Source organism: Mchenga conophoros, linkage group LG7, assembly GCF_057382185.1.
Source record: "Mchenga conophoros isolate Kocher_MC1m ecotype Shallow Benthic linkage group LG7, M_conophoros_male_GT1.1, whole genome shotgun sequence".
Lineage (NCBI taxonomy): Eukaryota > Metazoa > Chordata > Actinopteri > Cichliformes > Cichlidae > Mchenga > Mchenga conophoros.
In genome coordinates this window covers 65813702-65832113 of record NC_140532.1, presented here as the reverse complement: position 1 = coordinate 65832113, position 18412 = coordinate 65813702, and the positions used below count along the sequence as shown (strand labels likewise).

General features: G+C 43.5%; 1 protein-coding gene across 1 annotated transcript in view; it reads left to right on the top strand.

Annotated features, from left to right (window-relative positions):
• The first annotated feature begins 5856 nt into the window (after positions 1–5856).
• zfpm1 (zinc finger protein, FOG family member 1) overlaps positions 5857–18412 on the top strand; it is a 106677-nt gene continuing 94121 nt past the window's right edge. Inside the window, exon 1 of the mRNA XM_085280858.1 lies at positions 5857–6399. Within this exon, the coding sequence (XP_085136984.1) occupies positions 6360–6399 (40 nt within the window). The 5' untranslated portion in view covers positions 5857–6359. The remainder of the gene's footprint in view (positions 6400–18412) is intronic.

Below are 18412 nucleotides of genomic sequence, written 5' to 3'. Positions count from 1 at the left end.
CTCCTTTAGCACCTCCCATACACTCACAAACACACAAGCATTCAAAACATAGAGCCAGTACACAGACTTTTAACCTCTTTCACACCCACTCAATATGCGATAGCCTCAGTGCTACGACCCGGCTCAAAAGTCGCAACATTAAAAAAAAGATGAACACCAGAGTGTTAGTGAGAAGAGGATTTTTCTTAAACTGGAATACCAGGTCGGCTAAAATTGCTGGAGCCACCAAGGCAAAGACAAGTGAGCTCCCTGGAAGCTTGCCTCAGGTATGCTTTTATCCACACCTGACTAGGTGTGGCCAATTAGCATCAGCTGAAAACATTGAGGAGATTAGGGGCTGCAGAGGGACGTAACACTCAGCATAAATATTGTAGTCGTCTATTGATTTAAACTCCACGCACGACTCTGACCGCAGAGTCAAAAATGAGGAAATGCTGCTCTTTGACCCCGCTCAGATCTCACTAGTATACTCCTAACAGTAGGGTAAATGCAAACTGTTCTCTGTTTCTAGGACAGACTGCTGTCAGACTGAGAGGAGGTACATGAGGTGAAATGCAACAAACAAACCCAAATAACTGTGAAATGTGCACATTCTGCCGCGGCCCTTCAGTGAATGATCGCAGTGAACGCACTAAAAAGGGGAAAGAAATCCTTGGAGCAAAGCTGCTGTGGGTTCTTGCATCACTTGTGTTCCTCGTGTGCTTGTAAAAGTCACTTAAAGGTGAGCCATAATATTTTCACAGCTGAGGGCTGAGGGCCTCTCGGCCTGGGGCTCGGTCACTCAGGCACAGCTGGCGGCCGGCGGAGCTCACGGGCGCGTCACTGCAACTCCCCCTGGCTTCTGCTCCGCGGCTGCTGAGTGAGCCCTCATCTGGGACTCTCCTCAGCTCTTTCTGGGACAGTGGCGCGGCTGCCCCTCTGTTGGTCTTCCTTGGTCTTGAAAGTGACCCAGATCAGATTTGAAAATATCGGATTTGTGCCGTTCACACTGTCACACCATGATCGGATATGGGTTGCATAGGGTCAAAAAAATCGTAGCTACGTTCACACTGCAGGCGAAAGCGCATCAAATCCGATGATTTGATGCGAAGTGAACGTAGCCTAAGAGACCTAGAGCCAATGTAGAATCACCAGTACCTCTAACATTCATGTCTTTGAACTGTGGGAGGAGTCAGAGCACGTGCAGACACAGAAACTCCACACCGAAAGGTCCCCAACTGGCCACCGAGTTCCAACGCAGAACCTTCGTGCTGTGAGGCTCCCCATGCTTCAACTGAATACTTTGGTAAATCTCCGATCTGTTGAAGTTTATATAGTACATTTAGAATTGGCATGTTGACATCCCAGCGGTGTTGGTGGATATTAGTGTGCTCAGTTCATTTGACAACTTTCAAAAGATCCCAAACTCCTCTACATGCCACATGGCATTCGGCTCTTGTTGAGTCCCCATGTTTAACAGCTCAGGATTTAAGATTTTTTTCTCTCATGTTAAGAAAGAAAAACAAAGAGACAAATAAATGCCACACTGACAGGATTGCATGGATGTAGATCTAAAGTCCCTAAACCATATATGTGTCCTGGGACGCTACCTAGCCAACCACTGGTCTTATAAAGCCCTGGTTTTTGATAAAACATTAGAAATTTTTTGTCCAAGAGATAATATGATAATATGATTACTGCACATTCTTCAGCCAAGCAGTTTGTCAACCACTCTACCACATTTCAAAAGTGTACACTGTGGTTGCACAGCTTGAACCTAAGACTTTCCATCCCTCATGGGAACACAGGTTGTAGACTTAGTTCACTCATCACTCTGATTTTTTTTTTCTGATTAGGTAATCCTCCCCCATCTGCATCCTCTTGATCACCTATAAGGACAAATTCTTCCCTGAAACACCTGAAACCATTTTGTAATGTGGCTGATTGTATATGTGACCATAATAGGAAGCAGATTGCTCATAGATTCAGATTAAAAATCTTATTCAGTGTGTTCTCTTTTGTATAATATAACTTCACACACACAGTCTTCAATAGGAGGCGGGACAGGTGGAGTTCCTGGTTTGTGTCTCCAGTTAACTCACTGGTCTGTTTAGTTTTTATGTGTTTTTATGTTTGTTTTCACGTCACTATTTTTGGTTAGGGTGAAACTCCTTCCTTTAGAACAATAAAATCCAGCATGGATACCTATCTCGCCGATGACATAGCCCGTTTGGTTGCACAGCTCCACCCAAGGACACCTGGTACTTTAACTTTGTTTCACTCCCTGGGAATGAGAATAAGCCAGTTTTATCCTCTGTTCCTGCTTCCAAATTACCGGACCTGCTGCCTAAACACCTCAGATGTTTACAGTATGGTGCAAAAAAGCAGAACATGCTTTGAGCAATAAAACAAATGGAGTATGTGAGCATGACAAAAATAAAGATAACAAGAGACTGGCAGATGTTACAAACAGAATTCAGAAGTTACAAGGTTTGTCTGAGTAAACAGTGAGCAGCGTGTCAGTGCAGTCTTCCACCCCAAAGGTCAAGTTAGGCAACAGTGTGTTTACCTTTTTACAATCAGCAGAAAAACAGAGTTTCAAGAGGCCAAGCAAACATGCCAAGTTCTGATAACTTGTTCTGGGAGCATGAAGGGCTTACAGAAATTCAACCTCAACCTGCTTTCCTGCAACAAGCTGCAAAATAATGACAAGACAAGGAAATATTGCACAGTTGATGGCAGTAAGTATGACACAAGTCCTGGAAATGCATAACCCCTGCTGTCTGTAATTAATGCTTCCAGGTATGTGTGCATCTGCTGCAGCAGCACTCTAGGTCAGTTTAAGTCAGCCTCCTCAGAAGATGCCGAGCTCACAGGAACTGAGCTTACACTCTGAGTAAGACAATGACTATGACACTGCAGCTGGTTGCAGACACTGAGCCACGCATTAACACTACCCTAAACCCTGCTTGTGATCAAATCAAGGCAACCACAAAAACCACAACAGTGACGCAAATAATGGCCTGAGCACTAAACCTGGCCCTCCAACAGCAAGATGTTAAATGTAGCCCACTTGATGAACACACAGGAAACCAGCACTGTGGTGATATGATGTCATTCTCTAAAACCAATAACAAAACTTAGCAGATGCAACAAAAACTAAGTGTATCTGAGAAAGTGACTTTTGGTTGGTTCCACAAATGAGTTTTGAAATAGTAAAAAATCAAAGAATAGTGTGTCTGTGGCTTTTGAGAGTCAGAGGTGTGAAGTCATTGCTGATAGTTCTTAGATGAATTAAAGTTTTAATCCGTAGTTTTTCATTTTAGATATGAAGATAGATGTAGCCAATGTAATGCACCTGACATATTTCTGAATTTACCTCATGCCATGTTTTGATTTTGGCAACATAATTTTCATATCTAGACAAGAAAGTGCAGTGTTGTCTGTGAAGGTTCTCAGTCATCCAGATCATCGTAGTCTAAGAAGCTTGGAAAGAAAAGCGTCTGGACTTAATTAAGTTTCTTGAAGATGTTTCACCTCTAATCTGTGAAGCTTCTTCAGTTCTAAGTGCAATTGGTGGCAAGTCCCAAGCTTGGTATTCCAGGCACAAGCATAAAGTGTACGGACACAAATATGCGCTAAGATAGCTCGAAGAAACAGTCCTATAAATGCTAGAATTTTTATCACCAAACCTGAAACTATTGATGGGCAATATCATCCAGAAAGCCAATTATTTGTCAGATACATCAATTAAAAATAAACCAAAAATAAACCTACAGCACAAACACGGTGACAAGATCCAGTTCTGTGAGTCCAATTAGTGGATATAAGGCCTGACAGATGGCCAGCAGCCAGTATCCAAAACATTTTACACTATTTTTATGAAGGTGAAACTATCTATACAACTAGAGGCTATTTTTTTTTTTTTTATTTCAGGCTGTAAATGTGTTTTAAAGCATATTCTCTTGGGCTTTTAACTTGGAAGTTTATGAGGATGGAGTCACATTTGAATTAAGGGGACATTGAGGCATGCAGGGCAGAGGAGACATGGAGACTTGGACGCTAACAGAAGAGCCAAGTAAAGGAATCGAGGACTGATAAAGGAAAGGAGAGGGGCGAGCTGCTCCCCTGCGAGGAATCAGTGGTTATTCGAAAAGTGCCCACTAGATGGCACCAGTGAATTTCGCTGGGAAGAAACTAATCTCGATCCTTTTCCATCTTCTTGTTGAGGGCAGCATGCATTTTTGGAGAAGCACGTGTGTAACCTAGAGGTTGCTGGCTGAAATCCCTGGATAGAATAACACTCTATAACTGAGCCACTGAATGCTCCTATCCAAAGTCAAAGGAGGCTTTCAGTTATGCACTCTTAGGGTTATTATTTTTCAAAAGTGATGAAGCTATACCGACCTAAAACAATCTTTAGACTCTTTTATTTTAAGTTATTAAAATAAGCTAAATATCTAAAAAGACAGAATATTAAAAGGAAAGAAGAGTGCACTCTGCATTTCTCTTCATTTTTCAGTCTGCTCTTATAGTGTTAATGTTATTAATATTCATTTTTCATGTGTCATGAAAGCCTCATTATGTCACAGCCTAACACTGCTGTTACACTTTGTAGGTATTCTTATAAGGTAAACATTTCAACGTGAGTCATTCATGCAGGAAACCGAAGCAGCCTGTCGTCAGACCAAAAGGAAATCCTGGCTAATCTCATGTCTGTATCACATTTGAACAAGAAACAAAGTGCACGACAATGAAAGCAATGCCACACAGAAGACACACGCAGGTAACACAAAAGAAAACAAATTTGAATAATTTACCCACCGCTTATAAACACATTGGTTAAGAAAACGGGTGGAGTGCTTAAGAGTATCCCAGCGGTCGTAAGGTGAGAGGTGGGGTCTGCTGCAGGGCAGTGACACATTTATCTTTTGAGTAAAGTCAACATTTTATATACGTTTTCTATAATTGGACTGCCTTCATTTGTGGTCAATCAATGAGCAGTCTACAAAATCACTTAAATAAAAATCAAAGCTCATAAAATAGAAAAAAATGTATTACTTTAATCTGTTTCTACTTATTTGGGCAATTTCATTTATCATTTATTCCGTTTTATTGGAAAAAGTATTAATTTTTAATAATATGAATAAATTAATTAGTATTAATTTCTACGTTTGCTTAAAGCTTTTACATTTTTCCATAATTTTTCATATGGAAAACAGCAGATGTTTGTTTGTTTTGCTGCTATTTGTCCCCTATTTACGAAAATTAACTCTCTGCATCACACTATGTTTGAAATTTTATGCAGTCTACTAACATTACTAACATTAGACACCAAGATCTGACAGTCACCACTGTTTGGCTCCCATGATAGATTACAGATGTTGATGCAAAAACTACACCTACTAAATGAACAAGTAAACAAAAACAGCATAGCCCTTATTTATAGCCGTAGGATGGATGGAGAGCACGGGACATATTTGTCATGCGTGTACATCAGCATTACACTCCACTGTGCTGCTGAAAGAAGTGAAAAGAACCACAAAACAGCAAGAAAAAAGTTAAGAAACTAAACTTTACAGACTTTTTAAAGGACACAGTGATCACGGTTAGTATCGTTTTAATTATCCATCTATAATTACAGTATAAAGCAATATTATATCATTACTTAATTAGAGTTGAGGATTTATATACACTGCTGATATTTGTATTGTGAAGTCGATCACGCGGTGGAATTATAAGGCATACTTTCTGTTTTATTGCGCTTTACAACGGGGTAGACGGGAGCCAATCGGGGACGAGTGCGGCGCTCTACGTCAGACGCAAGGGGCGTGTCAGAGGCGCGTCCGCTCCGGTGTAGTAGCGGAGTTGACTGTAGCGCTCGAGCTCCATTGAAAGTGGCTCCCTGGCTTAGACGCGGTGCGGGCAGACAAGGGGGCGGACCAGCCGGAGGAAAACTTGACAGAGAAAACAGCAGCCGCGCCGCTGACCTCCACAGCTGACACTTTTATCAGCGCGAGCTTCCACGGGACACACATTTACTGCGTGTCGCTGAGTGACGTGCTAGCGGACACAGCGGAGGCGCGCCCGGTAACGGAGTAACGTTTGCAGGAAAGCGAGAGGTGAGGCGGAGGCAGATATTTGTAGTTGAGAAGAAGAGCCTCGGTCACAGGTGGGGACTCAGCTACAGGTAGCCTCGCGGGAGCTGTCGTGGCACAAGATAGCTGTGAAAGCGCACGCGGGTCATGAGGATTTCTCCGGTCGCTGCTCGGAGCGCCGCGTCGCAGCTGTGAACGAAGAAGAAGAAGAAGAAGAGGAGGCAGAAACCAGAGGAAGAGCCTGACCACTTCTCTGCCGCTCAGCCCGAGAGCAGAGGCAGCATGTCCCGGAGGAAGCAGAGCAAACCCCGGCAGATAAAGCGTAAGCATGACACAAGTTTCCCCTCTTCTTCTTCTTCTTCTGAGTGTTCGTGTGTCGATGCGCCGCACGCGCGTCCCTGCCCGGACCCCCCTCATCGGTGCGTAAATTAGAAAGCACAGCTGACTCTGAAGACTTTAAGTTTCAGATGCAGCTCGTTGTCTCGGGATAACCGGAGGATGTCGCCTCCCCTCCAGCCCCTCCTGTCCTCCTCAGCCTTTATTAAAGGGGCTCCTCGGCAGCTGCCTCCGCGCTGTAAGGCTGTGCAGGAATATCAAAAAGTTTTTCTTTATTACCCTGTGCGGAATGTTTTTGTGCATTGGCAGCTGAAAGTGTGGCCGGGGCTTCCTGTTTAATTCTGTTGTGGAAACGTCAGTGTTCTCGGCAAAAAGCCGATGTGAGCTGAGATAAAGCAGCGATCCGATGTGAGCGCAGATAAAGATTAAAATTGGATCTTTTTTATTTGTTTTCTGTCTGAGGCAGCGCCAAGGCCGCCGCTGCATCCCCCCTCCTGGCTTTTCACTTCTCCTTCCTAGAGATGGGGCGTGAGATAGGCCGCATGGCCGATCTCTCCCGCTGATAGCTGCTTACAATTGGATCTGTTTTTTCATCTATCCTTTTAACTCAATAATGCATCTCGGGGCCGCTTGAAAGGCCCTTTTCTTGGTCTGGCGCTTGGCTGGTCTCCGTGCTTGACGAGCTCTTCCTGTTTATAAAACGTGTGAGGGTTTATCGCTGCTAACTGACGTTCAGAGTTGATATAAGAGCATATTAATGATGTTGTGATTAACCTCTGCTCCTGCCTGTTGCACACCGAGGGGATGGTGGGGACTCTCAGTGTTAATGTGGTTCTGCTGGAGAAGAACAAATATTTGGAAGCAGCAGCTGGAAACCGTGACATAAGTTTGTTTGGCAGCGTCGTCACTGATTGTGTCACGGTGTCCTATTTAACCTAAAACCTCCCCAAAACCTGTGGATCTTTTTAAATGAATCAAACAGTTGTTCTTGTGCAGAAACCAAACATAGCAACCACAGAGAGGCCGGTTATTAGAAAGTTCAAATGCTAACCAGCCATGCATGCAAGGACTTCTTTGCCAAACTACAACATCCTTGTAAACTGATTTTACTGTCTGCAGATAGTCATTAATAGACCTGGAGACGGTCTGACGTGTCTCTCCTTAAAATCCATGTGAACGAAGCCAAAGGAAATTATTAACATGGCAACTTCATCACACTTCTTCCTCTTGTGATGTATAATCGACACAGTAATGACACATATTGATATTTTATTCCAGCTTGCAGGTACATTGGACTTACCAGAGTCAGTGCTGTCATTACAGTTTGTCCATTTGTAAACATTAGTAACGCCACATGTCGGCTGTATTTTTATTGTTATTACTATTATCATGTGTAATATTATTAGTATTAGTTTTATTAGCAGACAGATTTGCTTTGTTCTGTCCAAAGTCCTGGAAGCAAGTCTTGACACCCCACGCACACACACACACACGAACACACACACACTCATTTTGAAGCTGCATCTACCTTAACTTCATTCGTTGCGAGGACTTAAAAATAAATCTGATCTTTAATAAATGCTTAAAGTTTGCTGGCTTTTTGTGAAAATAAGGTTTCATTAAGTGTTTGCTCCTGTGGAATTCCTCCTCCGATTTCTACCTCTTTGAGTGCCATGTCTCTAATTTATCTTGGGTACATCAAGTTCCAGATTCAGATTTTGTTGCTGTGCTTAGACTCTGTTCAGTTGGATTCAAGCATCTAGTCCAAAATGGTGCGGCACACTTGGAGTAAAGTTTCTCTTTTTCATTTTGGATCCAGAAATGCTGTAAGTAGATATTTAAATCATCCCTTCAACAAACCGTTTGTTGATTAACCTGGACTAATGAAGGCAGATGATGATGATGATGTCTTCAGTACCTGGAGAATACAGTTGGTGGTAGCTGTTTGTGTTCTAATTCATCCACGGCATCCGTCTTGGTCATGGATTTCCATCAGGAATTTCTCTCGATGATGCCTAACCCTACCCCTCCTACATCGGTTCCCATAGAGAGGCAGTGAGCTCCCAGCAGGCACCTCCAGTAAGGCCAGCAGCGAGGCCTGGAGATGTATTCCAGACCCCAAGGCTGATAAACTCAGGCTAGACCCGGTGTGTATGAGACAGCGTGTATATGTGCGCGTCTCAGGGGTGTCATGGCCATCTTTATCAGTGCTTCTGGTCCACCGTGCTTCCCTGTGCACCAGGCCCCGGCTGTGGTCGAGGCCGGCCAGGCTCTCAGCCCCGTGACTCTCTTGTGATTTGGCAGACATTTTGATAGGAAAGAGTGAGGAGTGATAAGGACTTTGTTCAGCTGGGGTGTGTGTGTGTGTGTGTTTGGGGGGGTTCATGAGGTAGGAGCTGCTACCACTACTGTTACTGTTGAACCACCATGTTGTTTTGAGCATGCTGCTTGCTGATAGTGATATGACAAATTCCAGCCAGGTCACAGTGGTGTTGGGTGCCGTTTCATTGTTGAAACCGACTTTGTTTCCTAAATTGATTCACACCTTCGATAAGTCATTTAGTTACTCATCCAGCTGAAGGTAAACCACTCGTTTTTTAACGTTGCATTTGGAGCTACAAATAAGCTTGTGACCTGCTCTCAATACAGCTCTTCCTGTTATTGTAAAAGTTATTTGGTGTCCAGTTAAAGCTTTCAACAGACGGAGACGTGAGAGCTTGACGTGTTTAAGATATTTAAAAGGAAATTGCTGATTTACAGTTGGTGTATTTCCAGTCATCTGAGTGCAGCTAATGGCCGAATTCTCCTGACGTCTCCTGAAGTTTGTGTGTTATAGTTTCTCACGTTGTGGATTTAGCCATTTGCATTTTGGAAGGCTTACATTTGTGTGATGGAAAGAGGAGCGCTCGTGTGTGATGTTAGTGTAACTGCATCAATTTGGCTAATGGCTAAATGTTTAAACGCAGTGTGATGAAGAGCTGAAAGACTTCACAAGCGGTAACTTTTTTATTTATTTTATTGGTTGAAGATGTCTGGAAAAAATGCAAGATATATAGATGTTCTTGGCCCTGGCCCTCAGTTTCATAGTATGATGAACTATTGTACTGATCATGAAAGAAATGTCGTCAGTACATCGACTCTTCAGTTAACGAACATTACAGGTGAGCTGGCAGGTGAAACCTGGTCCAGCTGAGTTGGATGTTTGAGTTCTTGCATAAACCTCCAATAGGTAATGCTTTAAAAGGTTCAGGGCTGCAGAGTGTGTGTGAAAAATGCACTAAATGAATCAGTGGGGATACTTTGAATGAGCGGGGTGGTTTCGTATGTGTGCAGATTATAATCCAACTCATTAGTGGTGCAGTTACAGTAAAGCAAACCTCAGGTGGTCTAGAATCATCCATGAAGCCAAGTGGCTGAGTATTCCTGCCTTTCGTACCACACTGAAGATGTTTATGTTAAGACTACTTCACTTTTCCTGTAAATATCGGCATTAATGTGTCGTAATCGATGGAGATGACATCTTTTTGTTGTCCTTTTCTTTGTTTCTTTGTATCAACATCAACTTTTGTGTTTGAAACAAAGAAAAGTAGTGTTAAACCTACATGAACCACTGCAAACATAATTTATTACAGTTAATAAAACTGGAAACACTGTTATTAGCTGTATTACCTCATGGCTGAATCTTGTGTTTCAACTATTTATTTTAGTAATAAATTTTATTTGTAGCCCCCCCCCCTGCCTCCCCGTTCATGTTTGGTTGCCTCTCCACCCACCCGTACCCGTTCCATTTAGGAAATCAAGAATCCTGGAAACGCCCCCATAGCTACAGTAGCTAATACTGTGCAGACTCAGGTGTGGTTTGAAAAGCAACAATTGAACACTGGCAGCACCCACCCACACACACGCACAAACACACACACTGGAGTGCTCCATTAGGACAGTGTAGCGTGGATGTCTCTTTTAGGTTTGGATTTTTATTTTTTTTTGCCAAACAGCAGTCCAAGTCCAGAGCTTTCTGGAGGCCCTTAGTAGAGGAGGAGAAGGGGGTGTTTGTGTAGCAGATAGATATTTGTCTGTGTCTCTTTGTGCGTCATCCTCCCCAACGGTTTGTGATCTTTCAGCCTGATATGGCTGCTCTTCTTGATGGGGCGATAGGAGGCAGGCAGGCAGCCCACTGAGGCTGGATCCCTGGGCTTATATTTTGGCGGTTGAGATGGGAGACGCGATAAAACTTGGCAGCGATCGCTGCTGCTGATATCGCAGAAAGCAAAAGAGAGGGGGGGGAGGAGGAAGGGGAGGTTGGGCAGATGGAAGGAGAGATGGAGGACGGAGGGCGCATTGTAATTACATGTGGACGTTGTGTGCCATTTTTACCAGCGCCGCCGTTGCTGTTGGTGGTTTTTTGTTTGCGATCGGCTAGGGCTGGATGTCTAGATAATTAAAAGAAGGAGAGAGAAAAGCGAAAAGGGAAGAGCGGTTGGGAAAAAAGTGCTGTGATAAGGGGAGGGGGTTTGGAGAGGGAGTGGAGGTAGATAGTGGGAAGAAAGAGATAGAAAAATAGTGAAAAAGTGTGCTGCTAGATGAATGTGTTGTGGTGTGTTTTTTAATGGCAGCCCAGCCAGCCTGCTCTGCCGCTCCCCCACCCTCTACCGAGAAAGATGTTTGGGGCTGATAAGGAGGCCTGCAGATGGTAGATAGATAACAACCTGCAGATCCACTCTGCTGATTGCGTGTGTGTGTGTGTGTGTGTGTGTGTCTGTGTGTGTGTGTGTGTGTGTGTGTGTGTGTGTCTGTGTGTCTGTGTGTGTGTGTGTGTGTGTGTGTGTGTGTGTGTGTGTGTGTGTGTGAGAGTGAGAGAACGCCTGGTTCCTATGACATCAGCGCTAGAGCTCAGAGGTCAGCATGAATAATGCGCTGCCTCCCACAGCTGAAAGCAAACCAGGACGCCTGCAGAGGCCAGACAAGGAAATCACCGGGCTGACCTCCTCCTCCTCCTCTTAGTCTTCGTCTTCTTTCTCTCTTGTTCTCTTTCTGCTCAAAGTTGTTTTGAAACTTTGAACGCTAGTTTTAAAAAACTAAAATTGTGTAACAGGAATGCGTGGGTGCGGCTCACGTGATTTCCATACAGTCGCACATTGAGGGATTAATTCATTGTTTGTGAGTGACGAAACTAAAACACACAAGCTTGTCTAAATTCCACACACAGCCAGGAGAGTCACGCTGCGCCTTGGTGGCTTTGCCTTTTGTTTTTTTTCTCTTTCAGTGTGCTTTTTTTTTTTAACTCCTCCTTTGTTCTGCTTTTAGCTTGATGTGAACTTTAGATAAGCCGCGGGGGCCCGATCTCCGGCGCAGATAGAGATTGCCAAGCATGATTAGAGTTGTTATCAGGCCGGAGCAGGCAGGAGCAGAGGCTCGGCTGCAATAACAACAGGCCCAGGCAGGAGCAGCCGGGGTCCAGACCCTGGCAATCAGTTCCAGCCCTAATGGGATTAATGTTGTTGTATAATTAGATGATAGGTGTGAATGCATTTCTATTCTCCCTCAATCTCTTCGCACTCTCTCTCCTCCCTAACAAGCGTCCTCATCGATTAATTTAATTCAAATTAATAGCACGTATTACTCTTTCCAGATTGTGCATGTGATAGCACAGACATGTTGGGAAATTTTATTTGATGACTATCTGTTTGTGTTTTAAACATATTCTCCTTTGTTAAAGGCGAGAAACTTTTGGGTGCGTACAGTAAGCGGCGGCAGATGAAGAAAAAGAGGAAAGGCACAGCGTCAGCAGGATGACTCGCTTGATTCTACTGATATTAAAGCAGCTAGATGGTGACTGATTGGGTATCAACTGGCAAAGATTCTCATGCTGACAATCAGATAGCTCAGCGTGAGAGCCGCATGTGACTGCAGTCAGTCATGCCCACATGTGCACGGTGCCCGAGCTGAGTGTGGATAAAATACTGTGAACACTTTGAAAACATTGAAATAATCCCGTTCTTAGCTGGCAGTTGAAGCAGATTCGATCGGCTTCCGGCTCTGGAAGGTTAAAAAATGCTTTTATTTGGAGTTAGATCGTGGTTTTGGGACTTTCTCTACTTGATTTGTTCTCTTCTTCTTAGACGTTTGAAATCCAGCGATAGTGATCTGATGAAAGCAGCAGTTTTGAGTGTTTTTGGTGAAGATGCCTGATGGATTAGAGCGCTCTCTGCTCTCCTTATATGCATTTGCTCTTTTCATGAGTATGTAGGTATGCATTGTGGCTAACTGAGCAATGATGACAGTGTGTGTGTATGGTCAGATATACCAAAGGAGGAAGTTGGCGAGGTTACAGAGGAAACACCGTTTGTGTTGAATGCGTGGATGAGTTATTACCCTTTCCTGCTATTTACCCGCGGGGACAGCCTTGTGGTGAATTATGACCCCGCCAGCCCAGCGCGGTTGTAAACGGTTTCACCCCTGACCTCGGTGCCGACGCCTCTGCGCTCGAGGGAGGAGAGAAAGTATTACGCACAGTAGCGTAATCAGCGTACCGGCTGTTTGCTCTGGCAGTAATTACAGGTCTGATAGCTCGGTCCACAGAGCTTTGGGAGGACTTGTGGTCTCTACAACCCGGGGAGCCAAACACCTTCTCCTCAAGCAGCTGTGCCGCTTCATCACGTGACCCCATTGTATCAAAAAGATCACATGGAGGTCAGTTATTGCAGTGCAAAGCAGACGTTTGTGTGTGTGTGAGGTACCTGAGGGCCACGTGGCTCCAATCTGTGGTCAGAACGATTCTTGGCACTCAAAGTACAGTGTATTTGTGCAGATTTGTGTGTGTGTGTGTGCGCGCGTGCGTGCGTGCGTGTAAAGGAGAGTCATAACCAGTGTTATGACAAGCCCCCCCCAGCAGCAGTGATAAGACAGACCATTTGCGCCTACTGTGCTGAGCACTCTGTTCCGGGGTGTTAAGGCAACCTGGGCAAACAACACCGCCTGACCTGCTTTTACAGCCACACACACACACACACACACACACACACACACACACACACACACACACATACACACACTGTTCTTCTCCTGAACAACAATAAATGAAAGTGTATTTTGAAGCTGGCAAGCTTGAATTCCCAGATCGCCGATATGAAACCAAACGGTGAACAGTGCCAGGTTCAAAGGTCACAGAAGCCCGACCAGATAAAACACTGTGTCCCCCGACAGAACATGAAGCGCTTAGCGTACACACACAGACTCATTCACAACGACCTTTGACCCTGTGTGCACCTGCTTCCAGTGCAGTCTGATATTGAGTGAAAAACGACCGCACGCACACACACACACACACACACACACACACACACACACACACACACACACACACACACTAGTAAAATAACAATAGAGATTAAAAAATCATTTTTCTCTTTGTTTTAGTGCTTTTTTGGGGGTAAATATGCAAAACCACGAGTTCCTGTTACCACAGAAAAACACAAAAACACACCAACGTTTGTATTTGTGTATTATTAATATAACATTTATTTAACTCCATTATTCATGTATAATGTGACGCTCCCTGATGCAGGCAGTTTTAAAACAAAGCTCCATATTCATGTCACGGCATTATGCATGAAGTAATCTGTAGTGTACAGCAGGGGTCGGCAACCCAAGGCACGCGAAGGGTTAACTGATGGCACGGCCATAGCTGGGCTGGCCATCGGGCATACCGGGCATTTGCTCGATGGGTCGATGATTTTTTTTTTTTTGTAACGGTATAAACAATGAAAGGTGGTGGATTGGCCAGATGCTGGCCGGTGTTTAAAAATAACTCAGTTGTTTGGTGGTGGCTATGGCGGAGCTTCTACAGATTCAGTAACATTAACAAGTGGTGGAGGCCAGCAGGTGGATGAGGGAAAGGGGAGGCAGGAGGAGCAGAGACCCGAGGCGGCCGCCGGTCCGAGTGTGAACTGAACTTCAGGTCAGAAGTTATGACCTGCAGTCTCTCTGGGTCAGATATGAACCAAGTTTAGGTGGAGTTTATTTTAGCTGTGCTGACTTTTCACAGTCAGTTACAATAACTCGTACTGCGTACTAGCTAGCATGACGGAGTTTATACAGCTGGGTGGGTGCTATGATGTTACTGATAGTGAACTTTATTTTATTCATAAGATTATTTACTAGAGTTGCCAACTGTCCCGTAAAAAGATGGAATCGTCCCGCATTCAGAGAAAGCATTACGCGTTTCGTGTTGAGCTGAGAAGGGACGCAGTTTTTCTAGGATGGAAAAAGGCACAAAGCTGGAGTTATTCTGTCGTTACGCTGCACAGCTGCCTCTTCTTCTCTCATTCTCTCCCCCCTCTCTCTCCTGTTGCTACTTTAATCATGAAACTGATCAATGATCAGCTGATCGTCTCTGTTGTTTGTTTATCGCCCACTTTGTGTCAGAAACAGGAAACCAGCGGATGTCGCGCTAAACAACAGCAGCACGTTTAAGCTTGATCAGCTGTTGTTAGAATGTATTTAATATTAATTTCTAGTATCAGCTGATGTTTGCTGGAGCCACAGCTGTAAAGCTGCTGGTCATGATGTCTGTTTGGATATGTGGTGAGAGGGAAACATGAAGATGAAACCAGGAGATGTCCTTACTGGATCATCAGAGCTGTGATGGAGAAACAGGTTTACCTTTTAGGTGACATGAATGAGTTGAAGTTATGAACTGTTTCTGAGAGACAAATAACACCAGGATCCTTTTCTAAGTAGCTGACAGCTGGTAACTGTGCAGGGGCGGGTCTAGCAAAGTGTTGCCAGTGGGGCAGGTAGGGCATTAACAGGGAGAGGGGGGCACAAAGAAATACTTTCTTATTTTCATTTAAAATGTCTGGCTGTTATTAAATAATTATCTGAATCTTACAACCAAAGTTTTTATCTGATGTAAAATGTATAGAAATCATACTTAAATACCAACAAGACTGAACATCACTGTAACAACAGCGTTTGTTTTCATTCAAAGGCTTTATGGCTTTAATACCTGGGGGGCCGGTCTCTAGTTAAAATGCTCGGGCTGTTTTTTTGTCCCAGTCCAGCTCTGGGCACGACACGCAGTGAATTAATCTGAGAAGGTGCATCAAAAAAATAAAAGGCCACACCAGCGGTGCACATCGCAAATCAGCTCGCATAGACACATTAGTTGTGCTGCTTCTTAATGACGGTATCTTAACTAACAACCCCAACTACCAGATTCAACTTGTAATTGGTTAAAAATAACTTAGCCTACTGGTGAGAGGGACGTTGTTAGCTTTCCACATTCTGACACCTCAAAAGCTTCAGCAGCTTTCCGCTCAGCGCAGCATCAGCACCACGGAGATACACGGATACATCCGTAGACTCGAGACACAAGGCGTTTTTGGGACTTTCAGGTGTTTGGACCAATGTTTTATTTTCTGAACAAACCAGAAATCTTTAATGAGCAGCTGGATTTGTCTCCCATTAACTGGCTGAGTTAATACCAGTTAATGCAACATCAAAGCAGCTGGAATCCACAGCTGTGCGTGTTCATGGAGCTACCTTTTCACCTGCTGGACATCACTACCTGACAAGTTTAACTGTCTTCAGAACGTTGCAGAGGCCTTATTGACAGGATTTGGCTCTACATGTCTGTGTGAGCAGACTTTCTCTCACATGAGTGTCCTCAAGTAGCCGTCTGAATGCTGGACACTCGGAGACCTGTGTCTCTGAGTGGGAGACCAGAGATCACATTAACATGTTTGTCTCTGTATTAACAAACATGCCATATTGGCCCAGTTTATTTTTCTTATCATTGTTGTGAGGAGGCCAGTTCATTTGCTGTTATGAGTTCTTGTTATGGATAAAAGGTGTTTTTTTTTGTTTCAAAATAGCTGATAACTATTTGCTGACAGCTGCCAACATCTGCAAACAAATATAGCTCTGTAAAGTGGTTCTATATATTGTGTAGCGTTATTAAATTTATTGCTAATGCAATCATATGTCACACTGACTTCTGAGGAAATTTTAAATGGCACTCGCCATCAGAAAGGTTGCCGACCCCTGATGTATTGGGTAAAATATTAAAGATGTAAGAAACATATTGAGCATCTTCTGTGATTTTTTTTTTTTGTAGTAAAACAATGATCAAATTTGTAATGATAAATTATGATGGGGCAAACTACCGTTGAAGAAAAAGCAGTTTCCTCACATACAGAGCCAGAATAAACTATTGCTCACATTTTGTTTTCAAGCTAATCAGACAGGAAATTTTTTTATCATTGTGTTGGTAAGTGATACAATCGGTGCCCACTTCTCTGGTATTTTCTCTCTTCTCTGTCACTTCAGTCTGCAATGAATACACTGAGTCCATAAACTGTTTTATGAGCAGCTTACATTTAATTACTTGAGAAATGTTATAATCAAATTCAAGATAAACTTTATTGGCATAACACACTAGAATGAACCTGACTCCCATTCTCAGCTTTCCAAAAGTCTGCGGTCATTCCGTAGGAGCTAATAGGTATGTGCGGGATGGCGATCTATATGCAAGTCTGATTAGCATTTATCCAGTGTTGCAGGTTGCACAGCTGTTCACACGGCACATACTCGGTAATGTGCAGACTTGCATCCTTAGAGAGAATGCACGTAAACGTGCTCCTTCTATTCATACTTTGTGGGTAAGCAGTAGAGGGCTAGGCCTCCTATCTTGCACACGAGACATTTTGACATGTCTCAGTAAAGCACAGGTGTAAAGAATGAAATAGATGATAGCTGAATATAGCTGCCTCAGTTTCTCACTCCTGATGCACCTCCTGCTACTTCAGGGTCACTCTGTTATTGCTTATTGGGATACCTGACTGTAAGCTGTGTGTGCACGCCTGTATGTGCGTACCCGTGCTTTCGTAAATGAATTAGCGGCACATGGGCCGGTTGTCTCTGGAAAGGCAGCTGAATGATGAGGACCTGGTCCTGCTGCCAGTATGCAAACCAGGAGTGCAGCTAGCTAGTTATAAAGAGTTGTTATCCATGGATTAAAGCAAAAACGAAAATTTGTAATTACAGTTTTTTAATCAATTTAAATGTATCCATCTGCATTTTAGAGCATTAATAGAATTCCTTTATTTAATGCTACATGGTGAGAGTCACATTACCATGACAAAAAAATAATTTCCTGTTGACCTTTTTTATTATCAACTAATCTGCAGCATTTTTCTGGGTAGCCAGATTAATCATTTGTCTAATGAAACATATAAAATTGAGGAAATTTGGCCCTGCAAACACATCAAATCCTTAAACTTTAGCACTTTGAACCAGTGACTCTTTCTTCTTTTTGAAATTAAATTAGAGAAACTCTAAAGTTTTGTGATTGAGAGACTTCAGCAAAATGTTTGCGGTAGTGGACTGTGGGGGTTGTCAAACTATCGATGCTCTAATAATGATAGTAATAATAATGATAATATAATCTGCTAATCTGGAGCGGGGAATCAGATGGGCTTCAGGCCTGATACTGAGGAGGGGGAGTGTGAGCAGGGGATGAGAGAGCAGCTGCAGGCAGATCAGACCAAGGTGATTGACTTTTCTACTTTTAAAATAATTTATAAAAATGAGTTTCTTATTTTGTTGCAGCCAGCTGTGAGGTCAGTTTAATAATGCAGGCAGTGACCGGCTCAGCCTGCTTCATAGTGAGTGCAGTTTTTTATATCTTCTTCGGTACATATTTATTCTTTTATGTACTTGCGCACTGGATTGCATTATGTGATTTCATGTAAAAAAGTGCTTGGGTGATTAAGGGACTGATGCTGGTTATAACATTAAAGAATAAAGGGGAAGGTAGAGTTTGGGAAATGAGGAAGAAACACAAGAACGGCCACCTAATGTCCAGTAATGAGGAGGGGAAGAGGAAGAAGATGGACACAATGAGGGAATGAGGAAGAAACGGGAAGGACGGGAGGCGAGGAGGTGATAAGGGCGCCTCGGCATCCGAGACAATGCGAATAGAAAGAGGAGATGCTGGA